At 40.2% G+C, this 23,139-nt stretch overlaps 1 protein-coding gene across 1 annotated transcript in view; it reads right to left on the bottom strand.

Moving 5' to 3' along the window:
- Nucleotides 1-12,318: 12,318 nt before the first annotated feature.
- Nucleotides 12,319-23,139, bottom strand: part of LOC147732751 (roundabout homolog 2-like) — a 1,033,034-nt gene continuing 1,022,213 nt past the window's right edge. Inside the window, exons 27-28 of the mRNA XM_086957318.1 lie at nucleotides 14,576-14,639; nucleotides 12,319-13,088 (exon numbers count right to left, since the gene is read on the bottom strand). Of these exons, the coding sequence (XP_086813444.1) occupies nucleotides 13,049-13,088; nucleotides 14,576-14,639 (104 nt within the window). The 3' untranslated portion in view covers nucleotides 12,319-13,048. The remainder of the gene's footprint in view (nucleotides 13,089-14,575; nucleotides 14,640-23,139) is intronic.

Genomic DNA, 23,139 nt, shown 5'->3' with positions numbered 1-23,139 from the left:
TTTATGGTCGCCCAATATAGTAATTTAAATTCTTGTTTGGATGGAAAAACATTATTTTCAGGGTCTGACCACTGTAAGCTTAAACCCATGTTCTGTAGTGTAGTCTTCACAACCCGGAACCATAGGAGATTTCCAGACCCCATAATTGACCTTATGTCCATGATTTCCTTGGCAAATAAGACCAATTCTGGTGTAGACCATATACTTCTCCATAGTGCTACCATCCTAAAGAGAGCTAGATGTTTGATAGAATAACAGCCCATGTCCAATAAAAGGGGTAATATCAGGATGGATTGTGGGAGACTAACCAGGCCACGCAAAAACTTATTTTGGATTTTATCCAAAGGACTGAGATCTACAAAACCCCAAAGATCAGCCCCATAAAGGATGGCAGATCTTATTTTTGCATTATACATTTTTAACGCGGGCAGTATCCTTTTGGTTATTGAACACCGTTGCTCCTTCACCAAGCACCAACTCAATCTGTGGTCTAACACCACCCCCAGATATGTCATAACGTCCACTTGTTCAAGGTCTATGCCATTCCTACTAACGTGGCTTCGTTGTAATTTATTTTTAGTTAAGACCATAAATTTAGTTTTGGATAAGTTTATCTCTAGGTCATTAATATTGCAGAAATCAACAAACCTATTTATAGCTGTCTGAAGTCTTGTCTGGATTTTTGCCAAGATCAACGTATCGTCTGCGAAAATTAATAATGGAAACTTTCTACCACCCAGAACTGGTGCATCAGTATGGATGACTTCTAAAAACAGCGCTACTCGATTAATGAATAATAGAAACAAAGCAGGGGCGAGCACACATCCTTGTCTTACACCACGAGTAGTGGGGAAAGGATCACTCACCTGTCCCTGCCTTCCCCATCTAACTCTAGCAAAGTTGTTTTCGTGTAGTCTTACAATTAGCTCCAAGAGTTCAGGTGGCATTCCCATTTTACCCAGGGCCACCCACATCTTCTCTCTCGGAACAAGGTCGAATGCGGATTTGAGGACCACAAACGCCGCATAGATAGTGCCCCCTCCTAAGAACACAATCTTCCAATATATCAAGATAAACCTTAATACTTGGTCAATTGTGCTAGTGCATGACCTGAAGCCTGCTTGCATCGGCGATAATATATTTTCTTCACTCATCCACTCCTGAATTCTTCCCAAGACCAATCTTGATAGAACTTTCTGCAGAGCATCTATAAGACTGATTGGGCGATAATTCCCTGGTTGTGAGCGATCTCCTTTTTTAAAAACAGGTAAAATTTCCACCCCTTTCCATGATATTGGAATCTTGGCCCCACGTGCAATAGCATTTGCTAAAGTTGTAATGTATGACACCCAGTTCTGCTGATCATACTTAAAAATATCTGCCAGAATGCAATCCAATCCAGGTGCTTTCCCTGCTTGCACCATACTTAAGGCCTTCTCAGTCTCAAAATGTTTAAACACTATTGGTATACGTTGAGTTAAAGGCAATACCATTGAGACTGTCTGTACTTCCTTTAATCCCATCTCCAGTCCACTAAACTGTGAGGAGTAATGAACCACCCAGTCTTCAATGGAGACGTGGTTAGAGGGTATTTGCGGGTCCTGTGTCCCTCCCCATCTCACCACCTGCAAAATTTTGAACTGGTTAGAGGACAAACAGGCTTCATAAAGTCCTGCCAATGACAGTCGTCCCAGATTTGCTTCACCTTCCTTTGTACCATCTTATAGTTTAACCTTTCTGTCTTAATATCAATTGTCACTCTTGATTTGATAGCCTTGATCAGGGACCTATGGGCCTGGCGGCAAGCTTTGTCATACCATTTAGTGCAGACAGAGCCTCCCCCCGCTTTTCTAGGAATACCTGGCTTTGTTAAGAAACTTTTCAATTTGTCAAACAGTAGCTCGTGCATAGAAGAAATCTGCTCTAATGGGCCTGATTGAGCAATCACTATCTTAGCTTTGTTTGTTGAAGATAAAACTTCATTAGAAATTTTTACCAGGATAGCTGGGTCTTCCAAAACTCTACCCCAGCGTAGCCTACGACAATCATTAGTTAAAAATGCCTCTCCGGTGATGCAATTTGTAGCATTGGTCCTACCAGGCCCCGCTTCCGTTTTCAAGCTTAATGTCAGCGGGTTATGGTCCCTCTCAGGTCGTGTGGTAACAATCATATCGTCTAGAGCTGACCAAAAATCTATTTTTATTAAAAAGTAATCAATTCTACTGGAGTTAGTTCCATTATCAAAAGTTGCCTTTCCATTCTTATCCGAATCAGCTCGCCCATTGGCGGCTCTCAGGCCCCATTCCAGGCACAAACCCAGCCAGTGCAAAGCTGCCTCAGTAACCCTTTTTATGGGATTTAGAGCAAGAGGTGGTATCTTACATAGTTGATCAACTTCTCCGTAACTATCTTCGCCCACACTAAGCTGGGGTTCAAAAGTACAATTTAGATCTCCCGCCACTATAACAGAAACTTATCCCTCCCTATTGAGTCCAAAAAAAGATCTAAGTCGTCAATAATTACTGGGCTTCGACCACCGGGTAAGCCCCTTGCGGCGATGTTAATTATAAATATATCCTGTCTATTTTCCATGCTAAGTTTTAGACCCATGATATCCATGTTTTGGACTATCAACTCCTCAGGTCTGTAGCCAAGGGTTTGTCTAATCCAAACTATTAGACCTCCGGAAGGTCTACCCTTTTGCCCTCTAATTGCCGGTCCATAAAAATTAATGTAACCTGTACGAAAGATTGGGTCTAAGGCCCAACTTTTTCGGAAGATTAAAATATCGTGCTGGTCTATAAATTCTCCCCATTCTGCACTATCTAATTTCCCCTTCAATCCAGCAATATTCCAAGAATCAAGCTTAATCAATGAATCATGCTTTGCAGGTACATCTATAGTAGTTTGTGCTATGTCTCCTCCTGAGGTACTACTAGAACTCCCTTCCCCCACCATCAGCAATCTACTTGCAACATCATCTCCACCATTACTATGGTTACGATTCACATCTCTATTTCCCCCCCCCCAAGAACTTTGCTACTACCATAACATTACTGCCCTGTCCTATGGCCCCAGAATCCTCCACCATTGCCGATGATAAACAAGGAACCTCAAGACTACTAGTTGTACTGCCCACACACTTAAAGTCGGCTATCTTACATGATGGTCAATCAACCCCTTCTAGACCATAAAGCTGGTCATACCGGTTCAAAAGTTGGGGGTAAAACGGGACGTGTGGGGCCAGATAAAGGAGATGTCTTCTCCTGGGTCTACTATTTTGATACAGTGGTATTTGGTGAGATAAACCATTATACCTGCTTCTCTGGGGATAGACGTAATGTAGGGATAATGATTGCACATCACACACTTTACCAAATCTTGGATTTCGACGGATAAAGTCCACTACCCAAGGCTCCCTAAAGCTGACTATAATGCAATCCCCATCTAAATCTTTTTTACTGAACCCAACCCAATTTACTCTTCTTACATTTAATATTTCTGTTGTGGACAAGGGTGGAAGGGTTCTATTCTTAGTGAGCCAATATTTGACTTTATTGTGTAGTTCTCTGTACGATTCGGCTTTCCCCTCCTCCAGAGGAACAACACCCATTAAAATAATAGTATAAGGTGCTGATTCAGGGGGGAGGTTTACACCTGGATGTTTGCGATGATCTAGGATTGTATCTTGGTGGGCTTGTCCCGATGGTTGGTTTACATTAGCTGGCCTACTGGGGACAGGCTGTATTTTAGCAGCCACATTTTCTTTTACAGTTTTGTCTCTGTTGCTTTTATTTATATCCCTACTTTTCTCCTGCCTTTGTTGTTCTTGTTGTGGCAACAGGGATGTATGATTCCCAGATGGCGCTTTCCCCGGGATGTTAATTTTGGGCTGTTTCTGGCGTACGGATTGGACAATTACAATATCTGCTGGAACTGAAGCTATCTTATTCAGAATAAACTTGTTATCTCTAACTATGGTCTCCAGCTGATCCATTTTATCATTTAACAGCCTAGTCCGTTCCAATAATGGCAACATTAAAGACTTGACCAAGAATTCTATCTTGCCCAAGAGAATGTCGTCAGTATTAGATGGGGGATGTTTATCAGAATCTATGTGCACAGGGATATTTTTAGAGATCTTCGCAATACCCCCCTTCTGAGTTTTCTCTGTCCTTTTCCTCTTACTAGTTTTCGAACTCTTAGGTTCTACCATAATAGGACTGCTATCCCCCAAACTAGATGTTGGACTAGATGTGACAGAACGATCATCGATGTTTAACAAATCGTTAAGGAGGGAACTGTTTGAAGATATCTCCAAATTTTGAACAGCTAGATTTGGCTCAAGATCCTCTGGCACCAAATCCTGGCTTATAATTGAGTCAGCACTAAGGTCCAGTTGGCTCAAGGGGACTGGAGATGCTACCTGCCCTAATTTCCCCAGTGATGACCGCTTCCCAGTTACAAAGTCAATGGATAAACGTTTTTCTGCTAAAGCGATTTCTTTTTCCAGAATGCATGTAGTTCGTTTAAAGAAATGATCAATAGTACCAGTAAATACTCCATTAGTAGTCGAGACTTGAACGAGTCTGTCTTTTCCCAATCTTAAAGGCATTCTATCACCTAAGTTAGTCCAGTACCCAAGATACCAAAGTAATGAAAATAAAACCGTACAGTAGACCCAACAATATTAGTATTATATAATATAATTGAAACACAAAAGTCACCGGAGTAGCAGAGAACAGCTCAGTAACACCGAGTCACAAATGTAAGGGGGGTGGCCCGACCCGACCTCTATCGGCCTCGGATGGCCTAAGACGGCCCGCCCTTTGCCCGGGCTTAGCCCGCGCGCGGTCCCGTGATACGCGGTATGGGCGAGGCTTAAATAGACAAATAAGGGGTGGAGGCAGACAGGGCGGGCGGGAAGAGAACCAGCTGAGTCTAATGAAGGAGCGCTGCGGCTGCTGGTCCTCGCAGTCGCGCGGGCTCACCCAATGTCACTCTGGCTCAATGTCCGTGATAAAGATGCCCCAGCAGTCTTCCAACAATACAGCGTGAAGAGAAATAAAGGCAACAGCTTTCCTGCAACTACAGCTACAAGCATCACAATCTCTATAATTGAGCAGCTTGGCAATTATTGACCTTGGAGGGCTCCCGGCACCATCAAGGCACAAGAGCGCGGTGGGCACCCTCTACGATGAACATGCTCGAGATTGTATCCCTGCCCAGGAGTGTGACCAGCAATTGTTCCACAAAGAGTTCCATGTTTGGAATATTGATCGACTCCACAATGCCTACCAGTCTTATATTGCTACGCCAAGTTCACACCTCTAAATCTTCTGCCTTTGCCAGAACATCATGCAGTAAAAATCCATTTTGTTTGGCACTGGAGAGCTAGTGTTTAAGGTATCATCTGCGTCCACAACTTGTTTTTCCACCAAATCTAGCCTCTCTGTGTGCTTATCCATGCGTTCCAACATCCTGTCTATGCGGAATGATAAGGCATTTATCTTCCCATCTATTTTGGTCAGACTGCATTGCATTGTTTTAGATCTAAGTCCTCTGGTGTCTCACCAGTCTCAGAACCAGATTCAATTGCAGTTTTATCCATGTTCTGCTGCCTGCCCGTCTTTCGTGGCTCGAACTGTAGTTTAGAATGCGATTTCTCAATTCTCCCCATAGTGCAGGTTGCTTGCACTGGTCTGTCCTCACTGGTATTCAAAGTGTGTGCAATCAGCTGCACGAAGCGCTATTTCTATAGCCCACTCTCCCAGTCCACTGTACCTAAGGCAGCAACAATCTTGCAACTTAGTGAGGGGCTATCGCTATCATAAGCTGCAGAGGATCAGTAGCAGAACACCGCTGTGGCTGAGTAGAACATCAAAAACCTTGCAAGCTGATCTGACACAAATTGGTCTCACAGGATTTAGCTCCCCGGTTCCACTCACATCTCAATGAAGTCACATCAGTGGAACCTAGGGCATTTCAGTCAGATCTCCTCCTCCAGTCCCATTCTAAGGCGTCGTTAAGGCATCTTTGAGGTGCTCCCACCAGGAATGGGTGATGCAGCAATCCAGCGTGGGGGACTGGGCAGCAGAACAAGAGCAGCCCAATCCTTTCTTAACCCTTCTTAGCCTTCCAGTGGTTCGCGGCATGGGCTTCCATCAACAGGCTGGGAGAAACAGCTTCCCAGACACAGCTGCAATGCAGTGAGGCTGGCAGGTGCTCACAGGAATACTGTCCTGTATCAGCAGCTCTGCCTACCAGCCATCGCTGTGACTGCACTTTCACTAACCTGGAAGACTCCGCAAAAGTGCCGGCTGCAAGTGCAGCTGGAGGAATATGCTGTGTCAGCAGTGGGAAGGGGGGCTTTAGCTAAGTCACTTTCTCCTACCTCTGACATGGCCGTAACAGCTCCCAGGCCGCGCCTCAGCCAGAGGCGGCTCCATAAACTCGCAGCCAGCAACAAGTTCCCGCTGGCTTGGTAGGCCGTAGCGAGTCCAGTAGCCTCAGCGATATCACCTCTTCTCACCAGCCAGAGCTAGCGATCCTCCCAGCAATCTGCAGGCCCGGGGCTGAACTTTACATAATCACCCTGTCTGCCACAACGTGGTGCAGGCCCCACTCCAGCATACACTCAGGAGTAGATATCACTCTCCAACGGGTCCCAGGCGGCATGTAAGCGGGAATACCGCAACCAGAAACTCTTCTGCCCTCTTCAGGGAGGTAAGCAAACGTAATTTGGTGTTTGGAACTGCAGGAATATACAGGATATAAAGCCAGATTATGGGAGCTTCACACAAACTCAGCCATCCTGGAGCCAGGCAAGCTGTGCCACAGCAGGATTGCATAGTTATCCATTTTCAGCACCCTAGTTTTCTTGGGGACATCCTTGAAAAGGCAGTGCCCCCCTCCCCATTTGTTTGGAATTTATTTCCTTTGGGCTTCTTTTATCGTCTTCATTTACGGAGTTCTGTACAAATGCATAATGCTGCATTGGACCTTTTTAATTCCACTTTGGCTGTGTTTAACAGGTACCGAGTTCTTTACAAGACAAAGACTGACTCAGTTATAGTAAAAGGTTTGAGGGGTATTTGGGTCCAGTTTCTACCTTACCTGTAATTAAATAGGTTTGTTCCGTTTCTGGTTGTTCTAGGAAATGGGAAGAAACACTAACCCTTTCTTTTTGACACTTGTATGTTAGACACATGCACCGTGTGCCAGGCACCGCATGGTGCCTGGCACACATTGCATGAAAGTTTGAAAACTGCTCTTTTTTTGCATTGTGGCTTGTGCTTTGGTCCTTTACTAGGACTGAAGCACAAGCTGCAATGCAAAAGAACAGTTTTCTGACCACCTGCATGGCGGTCTCATTGTAATTAGGCAGGTGGCATGTGGTTTGTCAGACCCCTGCTCGAGATGACTTCCGACCGCCATTGTATGAGGGCCTACGTTTTTTACTCCACATGCCACAGAGTAGCTAAAGCACTTGACAATGGTCTTGACATTTTTTGCTCCCTATCCATACTAACTTTGTACTATTATGGGCAGGCAGTCTTGCCCTTTACCTGCAACACGTGTATGTGGATATATTAATCAGGAAGGGGTGAGCTTTGTACATTTGTGCCATAATGAGCATGGGAATGCACTGAATTGCATCATTTTTAAGCATGATTTACAGTTACTAATGTGGGAAGATGATCCTAATGTGGAGCAAACCCCATCCTTTACCAGAAGATATGCCTCTACAGTTATCGACCTTGATTTGGTATCTGCTTCTGTAAGCGGTATGTATTATGGTACCCTTAGCATTATACAGTTCGAATTAAGTGACCATGACCCAATTATATTACCTTTCCTTTTCTGGGGTATAAAAATGTGAATGATTGGCATTATATGTATTACATGGCCCCCCACCCCGCCTGCCCCGTGGTTACACCATAAAACTGGCCTCGGAGGGCTTTATATACCTGGGCATTTTTATCACACCCGATCCTAAATTGTTCTACAAACACATTCTTCTAGGCCCTCTTAAATGACTACAAGAAGAAGTTACACACTGGTGGTCGCTGCCCTTATCCCTCCTGGGCAGAGCTGGCTTATTTAAAATGCTAGCGCTCCCTAGATTTTTTATATGTACTTCAAAATTGCCCCTCCCCTATTGCAGACTCCTATTTAAACACTCTAGAAGGGGAACGCCGTCTCTTGCTCTGGGATGGAAGGGCGCCTTGTATCCCTCTCCGAAAGCTCAAAAAGGGGTGGTATGATGGGAGTATTGCTCTTCCAGATTTACGTCTCTACTACTGGGCCTCTCAGTTGGTATAATACAACACACTTTGGGTAGGGTCTGAGGCAAAAAGTTTAAAGACCCAACGGGACAAAAAGCCCACTATGAATATATAAAAACAAAATATATCCCAGGGTCTACACACAAAAGGGACCACGAATGCTATACCTGCCCAAGACTATCTCCCAAAATAAATCCTAAAAAAATACAATAATTTAACAGATTCCCATCACTCACCATTCCAGGTGACATGCTTCATCATTTGGGTCTCCTTTGAAAGGGCTACAACTCCATCCTATTGATGGGGGAGCCCAAGGATGTTTTTTTCTTATAATCGGTAGTGTATTAATGTGAGCTAACGTGTTGTAGAGTGTATGGGAAAAAGTGCAGTGCTAATGTGAATGTGAAGTTAAAATTGAAGCGTGGCCAGACCACAATTTTATTCTTGTCTGTCACGATCTAATAATAATAACAGTGCAAAAGGTCAAAATTGGTCAACATGTTTCAGCACATCTAGGTAAATATACACCCTGTGCTTTCATCAGGACCTATCAAATATTTATGCTACTGCAAAAGTGAAAAATAATAATAAAATAAAGTGTTTGAACAAGATATGTGGGAAACCATAAAACCTTGTCACCTGTTTCTCACAGTTCTCAAATCTCGTATCTCTTGAAAAATCTATCAGAAAATACAAAGGGAATAAATGGCAATGAAACACCCTTGCGTGTAAGCATACGTCTCCTATATTGTTTAACCTTTGTAACAATCAATTTGCTAGCACATTGACCCTCATTCTGGGTACTCATCCATCATTTCTTACCTCAAGAGTATGGAGAAAATACCTCGCCCCACCTGGCAACGGCTCACGGTGAAGGAGGCACCGCTCTAAAAAGGAAGAGACAGGGCACACCAACATGTAAATTATGATGCTCTGCCTTACCTTACATTTTCCAACTATTATTCGTAATACAGCCGAACAAATATAACACTTAACACATTTCTACAGAGCTCTCTTTCTTTCTATCATAGGTTGATACCCTATCGCTTGTAAGTAGGTGCTCGATGTTATAAGCACTCAGTTCTATTTAATAAAAATTATTTGCAAAATTATTATCCCAGTAATTTCAAAAAGGATCTTGCTCAATAGCCAATCACAAATAATGTCTTAATGGAGATCATAGCTCAAATTACGATAATCCCCTTGTATATGTCATGGGTGATGCAGAGTTAAAACGAGGTAGTATAAGCACATTACCACGGTCGCTGCAAAGCCATATGTTATTGACCAGGATTCAAATGAGTTCAAAAGGATGGTCAGGCAGAGTAATGAGATGTATTCACAATAGCCCCAAAGATGCAAAGAGGAAAAACTTTTTCTCCAATTGTCAAGCCTTGATGCTCTGAGCAGCCCATAACTAGCTCGATCGAAGGACGGCAACCCAAATTACAAAAAGAGAGACTTCCGCTCGCGTAGCTGCTGCCTGCTCTTACCTATCCGTCGGTACCTCTGATGGTCATCCAAGCCATCGGGGGGGTACCGACTACAGGGACTGTCGATGTATATAGTCGCCAGCTCATTAGTTCCTGTTCCGCATTGCCGATGCGCTCTTGCACAATCACGTCACTACGTCATCACGCTACTGCCTCATGGGAAATGTAGTATAAGGGGCGAGAGCGCGATATAATAGAACACTGACACTCTCAGCGTAATTTTGCAACCCCAAAATTATTGTATTAAAATTATGACATGTCCCGCATTATTAAGATCAATCAACAAACGAGTGCAAAGACATTCCAGGACTGTCCATTTGCCTATAGTTTTACATGTGAATAACTCGACTCAGAAATTAAAATCAAAACCTACAAAATTAACCACAATGTTCTGATAGTTGGACAAATTCTGGTAACTACATTGTGTTAAATGGTGAAAAAGCACCCCATGGACGGAAGGCTTACTCAAATCACATTATAGTTGTAACTTTACTCAATGCACCAGTAACAGGTTGATACCTCTCTAATAATTAATAGTATTGAGCAGATGGAGTAAGAAGTATAAACTCTCTGGCACAACAAGTAGTAATTGGCACAGTAATGTAGTCTACATACATTTTAAACAGCATAAGCATTCACAACAGTGCTTCACAACATGGTCCAGGGAATAGAATCATTCAGACCCAATTGATCACTCTTAAGTCTGAAGACCCATTTTTGTTCCCTGAGTAAAAGAACTTTAGATATATCAGTAACATGTTCAGGGACATACGGTTGTTCAAGGACCGTCCAGAAAAAATCTTCTGGTTGATGGTTCATTTCCAAAAAATGGGTATTCAATTGTGTAGCCTGTTTCTTACACCTCACGGTGCTCATGTGCTCCATAATTCTGAGTTGAACTTTACGAGTAGTCATCCCTACATAGTTTAATTTGCAGGGGCATGTTATTAAATAGAGCACCCTTTCACTATTGCAATAAGTGAATTTCCTTTGTATCCATGGTCCGTCTGTACCAATATCCACTGATTTTGATTTTTTAGTTAGTGGACATACTTTGCACGAACCACAAGGGAAATGGCCCTGTATCGCTGGCAAGCCCCATATGGTATCTGTTGTCTGTGACCTTGGACACAAAGGTCTGGTATGTACACCTATTACATGCTAGCACCAATTGTTTGTGTTATGTGATCCTTGAATGTCAACGTGATATTGTATTGATGACTCTGCACTTCTTTAATTTAATACAAATTGTTATTAAAAAAATGTGAATAATTCACCTTAACTAATCATATTTCCCCTAATTGGCCTAACATACTGCACATTAAGTGAACAGGTATCGCCCTAACAGCATACTACAAAAAATATTAACAATACATTTTATTGATATAAGTTACTGTCTACAAGATGACATGACTTATAATTTGCTGATGGATACTTTGAATCATAACACCCGTTCCATTAAGTCACTCCTGGCCCTTTCTTGGAATACAACCCGGGAAAGTAATAAGGAATGGGTCAATAATGATTGTATCTTGGCCTTCAGGTGTCAAAAACAGGCTTTATGCAGTTCCTCTAGGGATATCAAGGTAACCAAGTCCCTTACTTTACAGTATAGACAGGCCCTTGCAGAAAGGAAGTGATCCAGGAAAAGGTGTGGACAAAAATGATCTTACCTGTTGAAATTAAAAATAACTTATTGTCCATAGATGGGATCCTCTCTCACTGGATATCACTATTGATGTGGTTCTCTTAGCTTTGCATGACAGTGTTGGAGACGGGCCCTTGAACCTGATAGGCTGCTGGTAGATGCATTTAAATCTGTTAATGAACTTTGGGGGCCTATTCTTACAAGGGGGTTCAATGTAGCTGCTGTTGGTACGATCCCACCTTTCTAGGGTATCTCTATAAATGTACCTATCTACAAAAAAGGCGATAAATCAGATCCTAAAAACTATCATCCTATTTTGCCCCTTGATTCCTCAGTGCAAATGATGAGCAGGATACTATTTATGAGGTTGGAGGAAAGGGTACAAAAAGATTCTGTCTTATCACTAGCTCAGTTTTTTTTTAGAAAAGGTTTAGGGACCATCAAGCAATGCGTCAACTTGGATTTGTTGATTGGGAAATACACCAGAGCCAAACCCGGTGCTCCTTATCTTTGTTTTACAGATCCAAGTAGCACTTTCGATTTAGTTGATCATGCCATTCTTAGGTCATCGCTGCTCTCTCTCCAAATGCCAAGTGCAAATATCTAGGACCCCCTGTAGAACTGATTTACCAATTCCTAGGACACAGCAATAATGCAAAAGAAAATATATTCCTAGGCAAATGACAGTTTAGCTAGTATCAGCTTAACAACAAAATTATAACAATTTATAAAAATTTCTAGTGTGACGACCCAAATGTTATTTTTTACAAGTGTATCAAATTTTATTTTTTATTTTCAATAAAACAAACTTTTTTAATTTAAAATCAATTAAAAAAGGACCCCAAACAAATTTGACACCTTTCATTTCCTAAAAGTAGTATTACTACATCAACATTTATCTCATTTTCCAAGATATCTCAGCACATTAATACCTGTAGTTTACAATAAAAAGAAGAACAATAATTTGTGGCAGAGGATAAATCTTCAACGCGCGTTTCGGCGTTTATAACACCTTCTTCAGGAATGCCCCATTCACTAGATAATATATGTATAATTGGCTTTTCTCCTGCATGTGGACCAAATAAGTAGCTTGGGTATGCCCAGCAAATACAATCGTAATCTCCAAGTTTCAAATATGTTGCTAATGTTAAACCATTTGATATCTGACTCCTTTATATTTGGTTGTTGGTAATCTTCTAGTAGCTAGCCAATAAGGTCAGCGATAATGGATTAAAAAAGGTAAGCATACTTCTTCTTTTTCCCAAGGAATGCTATTCGGTTTCTCCCACGTTGGCCATTTCGTCGTCCAAACTGTGTGCGAGCGCTCGTTCAATGCATGCTCATTATGGGGTATTTACAGGTTTCCTTGCACACCTTTCTGAGAATTTATCCAGTAAAGTTCATTTTGGTTCTCAGTGTGAATGCTCGCCCACTTTACAAGTAAGGGTCGCATTTTACAAGGCTTTGTTTTAGTCCCTTTACTGTTTTCACTTTTCACTAGTGGGGTGGATAATTTTCTGCAGTCTTTGCAAGCTGATGCTCCCGGTGCTGCTGGGCATTCTGTACCAGTGTTGTTATATGCTGACGATGCTGATTTGTTATCCAGGAACCCAGTTGGTTTACAGGAACTGGTGAGTTCTTTTGGGGAGTTCCTGTCTTCTAAAAGAAAGGTGATTAATACATCTAAAACATTTACAATGATCTGCAGACATAAACCAAAATAATGTAGAACCTTTTCTATTGATAATACCCCAATTGCATATGTAAACTCTTTTTGCTATTTGGATGTTTTTTCACATGTTTTGTACTTGGGCATCACAGATATTAAATGTTAAAGTCATAATGAGCAGTTATTCTCATGGGATTTTTAGGTTTTCAACCAAACTAGGTAGCCAACCCATTAAAGAAATTGTGGAAATATACTTGGCTAGAGGGGTAGATACTGCCACATAAGAGGCCGGCCTTTGGGGTTATGCTTCTAGCACAGCCCTGAAAGTTGAGAAATGCAGTTTTGTAAAACGATTACTTTGCCTACCTGCTTCTGCCTCAACTGTGCACATCAGGAGGTTGGCCTACAGCACTTGGAGAACATACTTTTGGTAAGACTTCTGCTATTATGGTTATGTTTAGGAGCAAAAGAGGAAACTAGTTTTACAGAATCAATCATGCTAGACTGCTTAACCTTGGATAACATTTCACGTATCCCTTGGCTAGCCTTTATTAATTCCCCCTTTATTACGTTGTTTAAACTGTCAGTATGGTTGGATCCCATCCAGGTGTTATCACACACTAAGAGGATCAAAGAAATCTTTTTAAAGCATACACTGGAACAGCGTGTGGGCATTGTAATTATTATATTGATGGTTACTTTTTACTTGTCATACTCACCAGAGGAGGGTGTTAAAGTTATTAATCTTGTGATTCTAACATGCAGCACCGTTTTGTTCTGACAAGACTCAGATTTGGTACTGTGCCTCATCTGGTGTTTTTTTCCTAATATGAAATCTTGTCCCCCAGATATAACCCCTTGCTCATGTGATGGTCTGAGCAAATAAAGCATGTTGCACTTTGTTGTTTCCTAACCTATATTTGAATTATATCATTTTTATCCTAAACCAATTCTTATTGTCCAGAACATTACATCTTATAAAGTTGACCTGAAGTTTTTGCTTGCATTAAATGATCCCTTAGTGTGTTTTGATGTTGCTCTTTTTTTCCTGAAGGTCATCACCTGAGGAAAAGTGTTCTGCACTAGTACTAGCTGGTCTTTTGATTTTACAACCCTGTAATGATTATATGGTGATGATGGTCTATTTATTTTGTTTTAAATGGATTTTATTAATAAATGTGTATATTATGCCTTTCATCAGGATTTGTTTTACATTGTTCTTATTGTATGTTTTATGTACTTTAATGGCTGTTCCGAACTAACCAAATAAGATTTACAAACTAACTGAATATAATGTATAAATCGAACAGACAATCCACTGGCTTTCAAAATCAAATATATGAATAGTAAAATATAGCTTAGTGAAAACTAAACACTTTACATTTGTAGGAGTCAATTTTGTAGCATCAGTGAGACAGACACAAGTTGCTTATTACAGTCAACCGTATTTAAGGAACATAAAGTCAATGTGCTTTACCTCACCACTGTCTCCTGCCCTCGTGCTTCGCTCTGAACCACGACTTCTTGAACTTGTTGAGCCCCTGGAAAAAGGAACATTTTGCTGTTGAACAATTACTTGATATTTGATCCCTCAAGACAACTATGGGTATACTGTAAGGGATTATTTATTTTTCTAATGCAATACAAGAATAGCACATGAATTGTTAATGATTATATCACTTTAAACAAAAAATTGCACATACAGTTTACAAATACTAACACATTTTTTCAAAATCTTCACAAGCAGTTTTACTCAAACTAAAAAAAGCTCAATATTGTCCTTTCAGGTAATTGGTAGTTGTTGCTGTGTAATTCCATCTCACTTGTCTACAACTTCCATAAACATACCCTACAGAACTAATTTGTGATGTTTCACTTAGAGACTCTACCATCTAGAAGCAGGTGGGATTTAATGGTAAAATATTTGGGCAAAATAGGAATTACTCAGAAAATATGAGCCAGAATAAGCTATTCATGCTGTAATTTCAATTTTCTAAAGGCCCATTAATGCTCCCACTTGTAAGACATGGATTTACTGGTGCTCCTGGTCCTGTCAACTCTCAAGCTGCACGGACCTTGTAATAATGCTGTAATTCATGGTATATGTTTAAACATTGACTGGAGAGGCTGGTATGTAGATTTTGAAAGAGAAATTGAAGTTCATATGAATAATAATACATAAAGTAGCTAGATCATGTAAAAAAGTATTTCTGTGGAAACCAAACAAATGATTAGCATATGATTGTAAATGGCATTCCAGAATGTAACTGTCATCTTCAATATTAGAAAATTGAATGATGAAGTTGATAAAAATGCCTCAGGATGTCTCGCTGCTCCCTTTGGCATTTAGAGTGAATAACATGCCTAGGACTTAATTTTAGATTTAGGCCGGTCTCCTTTAAGTCTTTTGACTATCTTACTTGATCCGTTAACCCCTTCGCTGTGGCGGGAATTCCGCCGCAGCGCTGGGGGGTGGAGGGGGCCGAGCGGCGCTCGCATACTCATGACGGAGCCGCTCCGTCACGAGCCGCGGTTGCGCTGTGCTCATGACGGAGCGGTTCCGTCATGGCCCCGCCCGCTCAATAGAACGCGCCGCGCAGGCGCGGCGGCAGGGCCATGACGGAACCGCTCTGTCATGAGCACAGCGCAACCGCGGCTCATGACGGAGCGGCTCCGTCATGAGCATGCATGGGGTTAATTCATCTTTAAATAGAAGTAAATATGATGTGGCTTACAGTTAAGGTTTTTACTTCATTCAGGTGTCCTCATGAAAAACATTTTCAATATATCTTATTTGTGTTTTTTTATAAAATCCTTTGTCTGACACTAGACTCAATTTTCAATTTGAAAAATGTATATAATAACATAAATAGGAAGAGACATCAGAAGTGAATTTTCTTAGAATCTTTAGAGAAAGCACCATACACCCTTCTTTTAGAAACACATTGCCTCAGCAGACTTGCTAAACATTTTGCTAGAACAAATGCATAATCTGAACATTAGTGCAAACTTCATTACAACCTTTGCTTATGCACGAGAGTTATTTTCCTAAGCATATTCATGTTCTTGCTTCTAATTCTCCCTGGCGAGGTCACAAATGTCAATAAGACATGGGTTTGCATATCAGTCATAATTCAGATAAGCAAGCACCTACCAATAACAAGTTAGTTTTATCATGTAGTCCTATGCTAAACACTATGAGGATACTTTCCAATCAGGCTGAAGTACAAATGTAAAGACTCTTGTAGTGATGTTATCTTGCAGGACTTATTGCTTAGACTTTCAAATTTCTTTGATATTGATTGTGAGTTTTTTAAGTAGGCCTGAGCAGAGTTTGTGGAGTTCCGCTATGCAGAACTCTGTGAAGTGACCAAAAAACTCTGCTGCACTACACAGAGTTCTGCAAGTGGGGGGTGCGTTACACCGCACCGTTCAAGCTGATATTTAGCACCGGGTGTGTGTCCCATGCTGTAATAGCAGCGCAAACAGCACAACATGCAGCTCAAGAGGGTGTTGCTACTTTCTAATGAAAAAGCTTTGAAGGAGAAACCCTTGTGTGAAAAGGGAGGGGTTAATTACAGTAAGACAAATATAGCATTCTAAAGCATGATTTCAACTAAAGAGAATGTTGGGACAAAAAGGTTTATCTACAGATTTTTCAAAAGTTTATTGTGTATTTCCATTACAAAACATTTAAAAATTCACATTTATTAAAAAAACATTTTTATAAGTTAAAAAAACAATGTAATAATTCTACAATGAAAAATATGTTGACGTGGCGTTTCGGTGATATGGATGGTCACCTTCTTCAGGACAATTTTTCAAATTTAAAACCACTAGAGTTAAAACAGAGAAATATATAAATACTTCTTAAAAAAACAGGATTATTATCACCAATCATTCATTTATACATTGTTACATTATCACCCCTCCATTCTCATTGTCGTTCTTAAACTACTTCATGTCAGATTTTAAAAAAGAACTTTCACTATTCTGTATGGTAATGTTTATTGTCTCATTGTTACCATTGTACAAAACTAAACACCATTTGTTGATCCAACAACCCTCATGTATCTACCATTCACTCTGGATCCAATATAAATCCTAATGTTTTATTGGGATACAATTTAGGTAGATTTCTAGATCAAGTTCTGTTGACTATATTTTCTGCATATTTCTTGTGGGTAGTTGCCTAAATTATACATCCACCTGGGCATTTTTACCCTATCAAAAATTACCTGGAACATACCTGAATAGGTTGTTACGAAGTCGCTTTGATCAATGGGCGATTTGGGAATCTGGTATTTGTTCCATCCTTTCTAAGATTGGAAAGAACATTCTCATCAGACAGGGAGTTTTATAAGACTTTGAATTTCCTCAGTCTAGTTTTTATTGAGATTACTTTGTTATTATAAGGGTGGTTCCAATGGTAAGTAGGTTATTTCTTTTCTTCTGTTTATTTACAGACCCACTGAGTGAGTTCTCAATCCTCACTGTTTAAGAGAGACAATATTTTTATTTATCGTCATATGTTATATCAATCCTGACTCAGTTTCCATATTTAGTTTATTTTAGTGCCTGCTCCAATTAATTAAGGGAATTCCTACTATCCCCAGTTTGTCCCTATTTGGATCGCCTGGAAGATTGTGTATGAGGCTTTAACATATAAGTTATTCCATTTACAAATGGCTACCCTTATTTTACCTTTTTTACTTTAAGGGATGTTGAGCCTTTTTGTTTCTCTTTTCGTTTCACCCGTGAAAGTTAAACTTGAGCCTCTATTGTTATTCAATTTAAATTACCTTCCAAGTTCCTGTTTTCTCCTAGGAAGGACGGCCGTTTACTGTTCACTACACCATATCAGATTCTCTTGCTGGGAATATAAATGAATGGGTATTTAGCTATTGTTTTGTTTATACAGGCTGGTTTGGTATATTCCTGTTCAAGCCCTCTCTTACCTGGCAGTTTCCGTATCTGCAGTAAGGTTATTCGCAGGTTTTAAACGTTAATGGACTGCACTGTTCCTGGTAGCCATGTTTGACTTTTCATATTACTACTTCTAAGCGTTACACCTCTTTCGAAAGTCGAAAGAGGTGTAATGCTTAGAAGTAGTAATATGACCAGTCAAACATGGCCGCCACGAAAACGTGCTTCGTGAAGGATTATATAATACCAATAGATGACTGCCGCGAACATCAACGTAGCCCAAAAACGAAAATAGTCCAACCTGGATTAAAATATTTATCCTGAATACGGACATGCGGTGCGAACAGGTGAAACACGAACAATATCTACAAATATCAAAGGAAGCGTAAAGCAAAGCTGGAACATACCTGAATAGGTTGTTATGAAGTCGCTTTGATCAATGGGCGATTTCGGAATCTGGTATTTGTTCCATCCTTACTAAGATTGGAAAGAACATTCTCATCAGACAGGGAGTTTTATAAGACTTTGAATTTCCTCAGTCTAGTTTTTATTGAGATTACCTTGTTATTATAAGGGTGGTTCCAATGGTAAGTAGGTTATTTCTTTTCTTTTGTTTATTTACAGACCCACTGAGTGAGTTCTCAATCCTCACTGTTTAAGAGAGACAATATTTTTATTTATCGTCATATGTTATATCAATCCTGACTCAGTTTCCCTATTTAGTTTATTTTAGTGTCTGCTCCAATTAATTAAGGGAATTCCTACTATCCCCAGTTTGTCCCTATTTGGATCGCCTGGAAGATTGTGTATGAGGCTTTAACATATAAGTTATTCCATTTACAAATGGCTACCCTTATTTTACCTTTTTTACTTTAAGGGATGTTGAGCCTTTTTGTTTCTCTTTTGGTTTCACCCGTGAAAGTTAAACTTGAGCCTCTATTGTTATTCAATTTAAATTACCTTCCAAGTTCCTGTTTTTCTCCTAGGAAGGACGGCCGTTTACTGTTCACTACACCATATCAGATTCTCTTGCTGGGAATATAAATGAATGGGTATTTAGCTATTGTTTTGTTTATACAGGCTGGTTTGGTATATTCCTGTTCAAGCCCTCTCTTACCTGGCAGTTTCCGTATCTGCAGTAAGGTTATTCGCAGGTTTTAAACGTTATTGGACTGCACTGTTCCTGGTAGCGGTAACCTGTAAGAGGAGGTACATGGGGCTATTTATTACGCCACTCAAACTAGCTACGAGTTAGAATCTCTTATTTAAAGGGTAGACTCGGAGCCGCGTTTTGACTTACTTGTTTCTTTTGTAATTCTTTCCGCAGGTGAAGACCTCCCGGACCGTCCTTCGGGGCTGTAGTGACATTTTGGTTTTTTGGGATTCTACCTATATACCCTTCCTAATGAGTTGTGATTGATTGGATCCCTAACCCCTGGGGTCCCATTTCTTGTTACCGTTGGTGTTTTGAGGGTCCGCCATCTTTTACTGGCCTCGCTTTACTTGAATCATGTGGATCCCTGCAATCTAACTTTGTTTGCTCTACGCTTCCTTTGATATTTGTAGATATTGTTCGTGTTTCACCTGTTCGCACCGCATGTCCGTATTCAGGATAAATATTTTAATCCAGGTTGGACTATTTTCGTTTTTGGGCTACGTTGATGTTCGCGGCAGTCATCTATTGGTATTATATAATCCTTCACGAAGCACGTTTTCGTGGCGGCCATGTTTGACTGGTCATATTACTACTTCTAAGCATTACACCTCTTTCGACTTTCGAAAGAGGTGTAACGCTTAGAAGTAGTAATATGAAAAGTCAAACATGGCTACCAGGAACAGTGCAGTCCATTAACGTTTAAAACCTGCGAATAACCTTACTGCAGATACGGAAACTGCCAGGTAAGAGAGGGCTTGAACAGGAATATACCAAACCAGCCTGTATAAACAAAACAATAGCTAAATACCCATTCATTTATATTCCCAGCAAGAGAATCTGATATGGTGTAGTGAACAGTAAACGGCCCTCCTTCCTAGGAGAAAAACAGGAACTTGGAAGGTAATTTAAATTGAATAACAATAGAGGCTCAAGTTTAACTTTCACGGGTGAAACGAAAAGAGAAACAAAAAGGCTCAACATCCCTTAAAGTAAAAAAGGTAAAATAAGGGTAGCCATTTGTAAATGGAATAACTTATATGATAAAGCCTCATACACAATCTTCCAGGCAATCCAAATAGGGACAAACTGGGGATAGTAGGAATTCCCTTAATTAATTGGAGCAGGCACTAAAATAAACTAAATATGGGAACTGAGTCAGGATTGATATAACATATGACGATAAATAAAAATATTGTCTCTCTTAAACAGTGAGGATTGAGAACTCACTCAGTGGGTCTGTAAATAAACAGAAGAAAAGAAATAACCTACTTACCATTGGAACCACCCTTATAATAACAAGGTAATCTCAATAAAAACTAGACTGAGGAAATTCAAAGTCTTATAAAACTCCCTGTCTGATGAGAATGTTCTTTCCAATCTTAGAAAGGATGGAACAAATACCAGATTCCCAAATCGCCCATTGATCAAAGCGACTTCGTAACAACCTATTCAGGTATTTTCCAGGTAATTTTTGATAGGGTAAAAATGCCCAGGTGGATGTATAATTTAGGCAACTACCCACAAGAAATATGCAGAAAATATAGTCAACAGAACTTGATCTAGAAATCTACCTAAATTGTATCCCAATAAAACATTGGGATTTATATTGGATCCAGAGTGAATGGTAGATACATGAGGGTTGTTGGATCAACAAATGGTGTTTAGTTTTGTACAATGGTAACAATGAGACAATAAACATTACCATACAGAATAGTGAAAGTTCTTTTTTAAAATCTGACATGAAGTAGTTTAAGAACGACAATGAGAATGGAGGGATGATAATGTAACAATGTATAAATGAATGATTGGTGATAATAACCCTGTTTTTTTAAGAAGTATTTATATATTTCTCTGTTTTAACTCTAGTGGTTTTAAAATTTGAAAAATTGTCCTGAAGAAGGTGACCATCCATATCACCAAAACGCCGCGTCGACATATTTTTCATTGTAGAATTATTATATTGTTTTTTTAACGTATAAAAATGTTTTTTTAATAAATGTGAATTTTTAAATGTTTTGTAATAGAAATACACAATAAACTATTGAAAAATCTGTAGATAAACCTTTTTGTCCCAACATTCTCTTTAGTTGAAATCATGCTTTAGAATGCTAGATATTGATGTATCTTGTAGAAATTGTAAATTTGTCGATCCTGTTACAACCCTAGATACAACTTAGTGTGTCACCATTCTAATTAGATACGGATCCCTAAGAGACTGTAGTCTTTTTCCATAAATACATGAAAAAGGATTCCTCATATTTGTCTTGTTGCTACTTTCTGCCACTCAAGTAGATATTCTACTTGAGCTTCAGCTTCCTCAACATGAACAGAAGGTTTCTCAATGCAAGTAGTAGCGGCCATTCGCAACCGCTTGTAGTGAGAAATCACACTTGGAGGTGGTCTGGAGAAATATTATCGTCACTCGCGCTCACTAACTTAACGTTGGCGAGCATGAGCGAGGAAAAAACTCTGCTCCACTGAGTTTTTCGGAACTCTGCACACTATGCGGATCGGCAAAAATTACACAAAATCCACGAGTGAAGCGGAACTTCACACCCAGGTCTAAGATTAAGCCCCAGACAGAGTACCATAGGATGATTTGACTGCCACCATCTGCCACAAAAGATAGAATCAGATGTGATAGCCCAAATGGTTACCTGTAGTCCCAGTTCTCTTCCTCAACAAATTCATAAGCACTGAATAGTCTTGCCCACACACAGGAACACTGGAGCACTTATAAAATACATGTATGTATACATGCATCAATCTAAAAAAATATTTCTGATCCCAGAAAATTCAGCCTATAAACAGGCTAAGAAGTCCAAATTGTATTTTGATTAAAAAAATAGAAAACATTTACTTTCATATAAGTCACCATAGAGTTAGGTGAAAATAGCAAACTTTTCACAAACTATCTTGACAGACACAATTAGCCAATAGGCTGCAAGTAATATATTCAGCTAATGCAACTTGCACTGTGCCTTTAAGTACCTCACAGCACCCTCAGTATCCTATCATGCCCCAAAGGTGGAAGGTAGGGCAGGTCATTTTTACAGGACAATATAGGAACCTGGGTAAAATTTAATGAGGACTGTAGTATATATTGTCTGGGGAGGAGAAAGGGTTGCTCATGACTTTGACGAGGATGCCCCTTGAAGAGAACTAGGATTAAAGGCAAGTAACTTTTCTTCTCTTCCAGGGGATCCTTATCAGTAGTCATAAACACTGACTAGAATAGCAAATCCATCCCCCAGAGAGCAGAAAAGAAATAGAGATAATCCCAAACTAATTACCCAAAAAGATTTCGCAATGATGCCTTCCCTACATGAATTCATGTAGGGAAGGTATCCCTGGAGTCTGAATTTCCCTTCCCTGGAGTCTGAATTTAGACAATAATGCTTAGAGAGACAATGGATAGACCTCAAGGTCGCAGTATTACAAATATCTCTAATGAGGACATTCCTGAGAAAGGCTTTAGAAGCTGCATTACTTTGAGTAGAATGAGCTTTTGGCCAGTAAATGTTTTCTATTATCGCTCTTAATTTATTTTTGATCATTTTCAATTCTCTCTAGTAATCAATCAATCAACCAATTAGGTGTCTTATAGAGGGTGACTACTCACCTGTGAGGATCTCAAGGTACTGGGTGGGTACTTCTTATCCACCGAATGCACTGTGGTTCAGTCAAAGAGGCAGGTCTTGAGGTTTTTCCTGAAGTGAGGCAGTAACGGTGACTGCCTGAGGTGGAGAGGCATGGTGTTCCAGGTCTTTTGCTGCGAGGTAGGAGAAGATCTTCCTCTAGCTGTGGTCTGGCGGATACGTGGGATGGTGGCCAGGGCCAGTTGGGCAGATCGGAGGTCTCTGGTGCTTGTGTGGAATGCGAGGCAGTGGTTGTGGTATGCAGGTTCTGCTTCAAGAAGGGCTTTGTAGGAGTGTGTGAGGAGCTTGAACATGATTTTC

Source organism: Lissotriton vulgaris, chromosome 2_1 (genome assembly GCF_964263255.1).
Source record: "Lissotriton vulgaris chromosome 2_1, aLisVul1.2, whole genome shotgun sequence".
Taxonomy (NCBI): Eukaryota; Metazoa; Chordata; class Amphibia; order Caudata; family Salamandridae; genus Lissotriton; species Lissotriton vulgaris.
The sequence above is the reverse complement of the archived record's forward strand: the minus strand, read 5'-3'. Positions and strand labels throughout refer to the sequence as shown.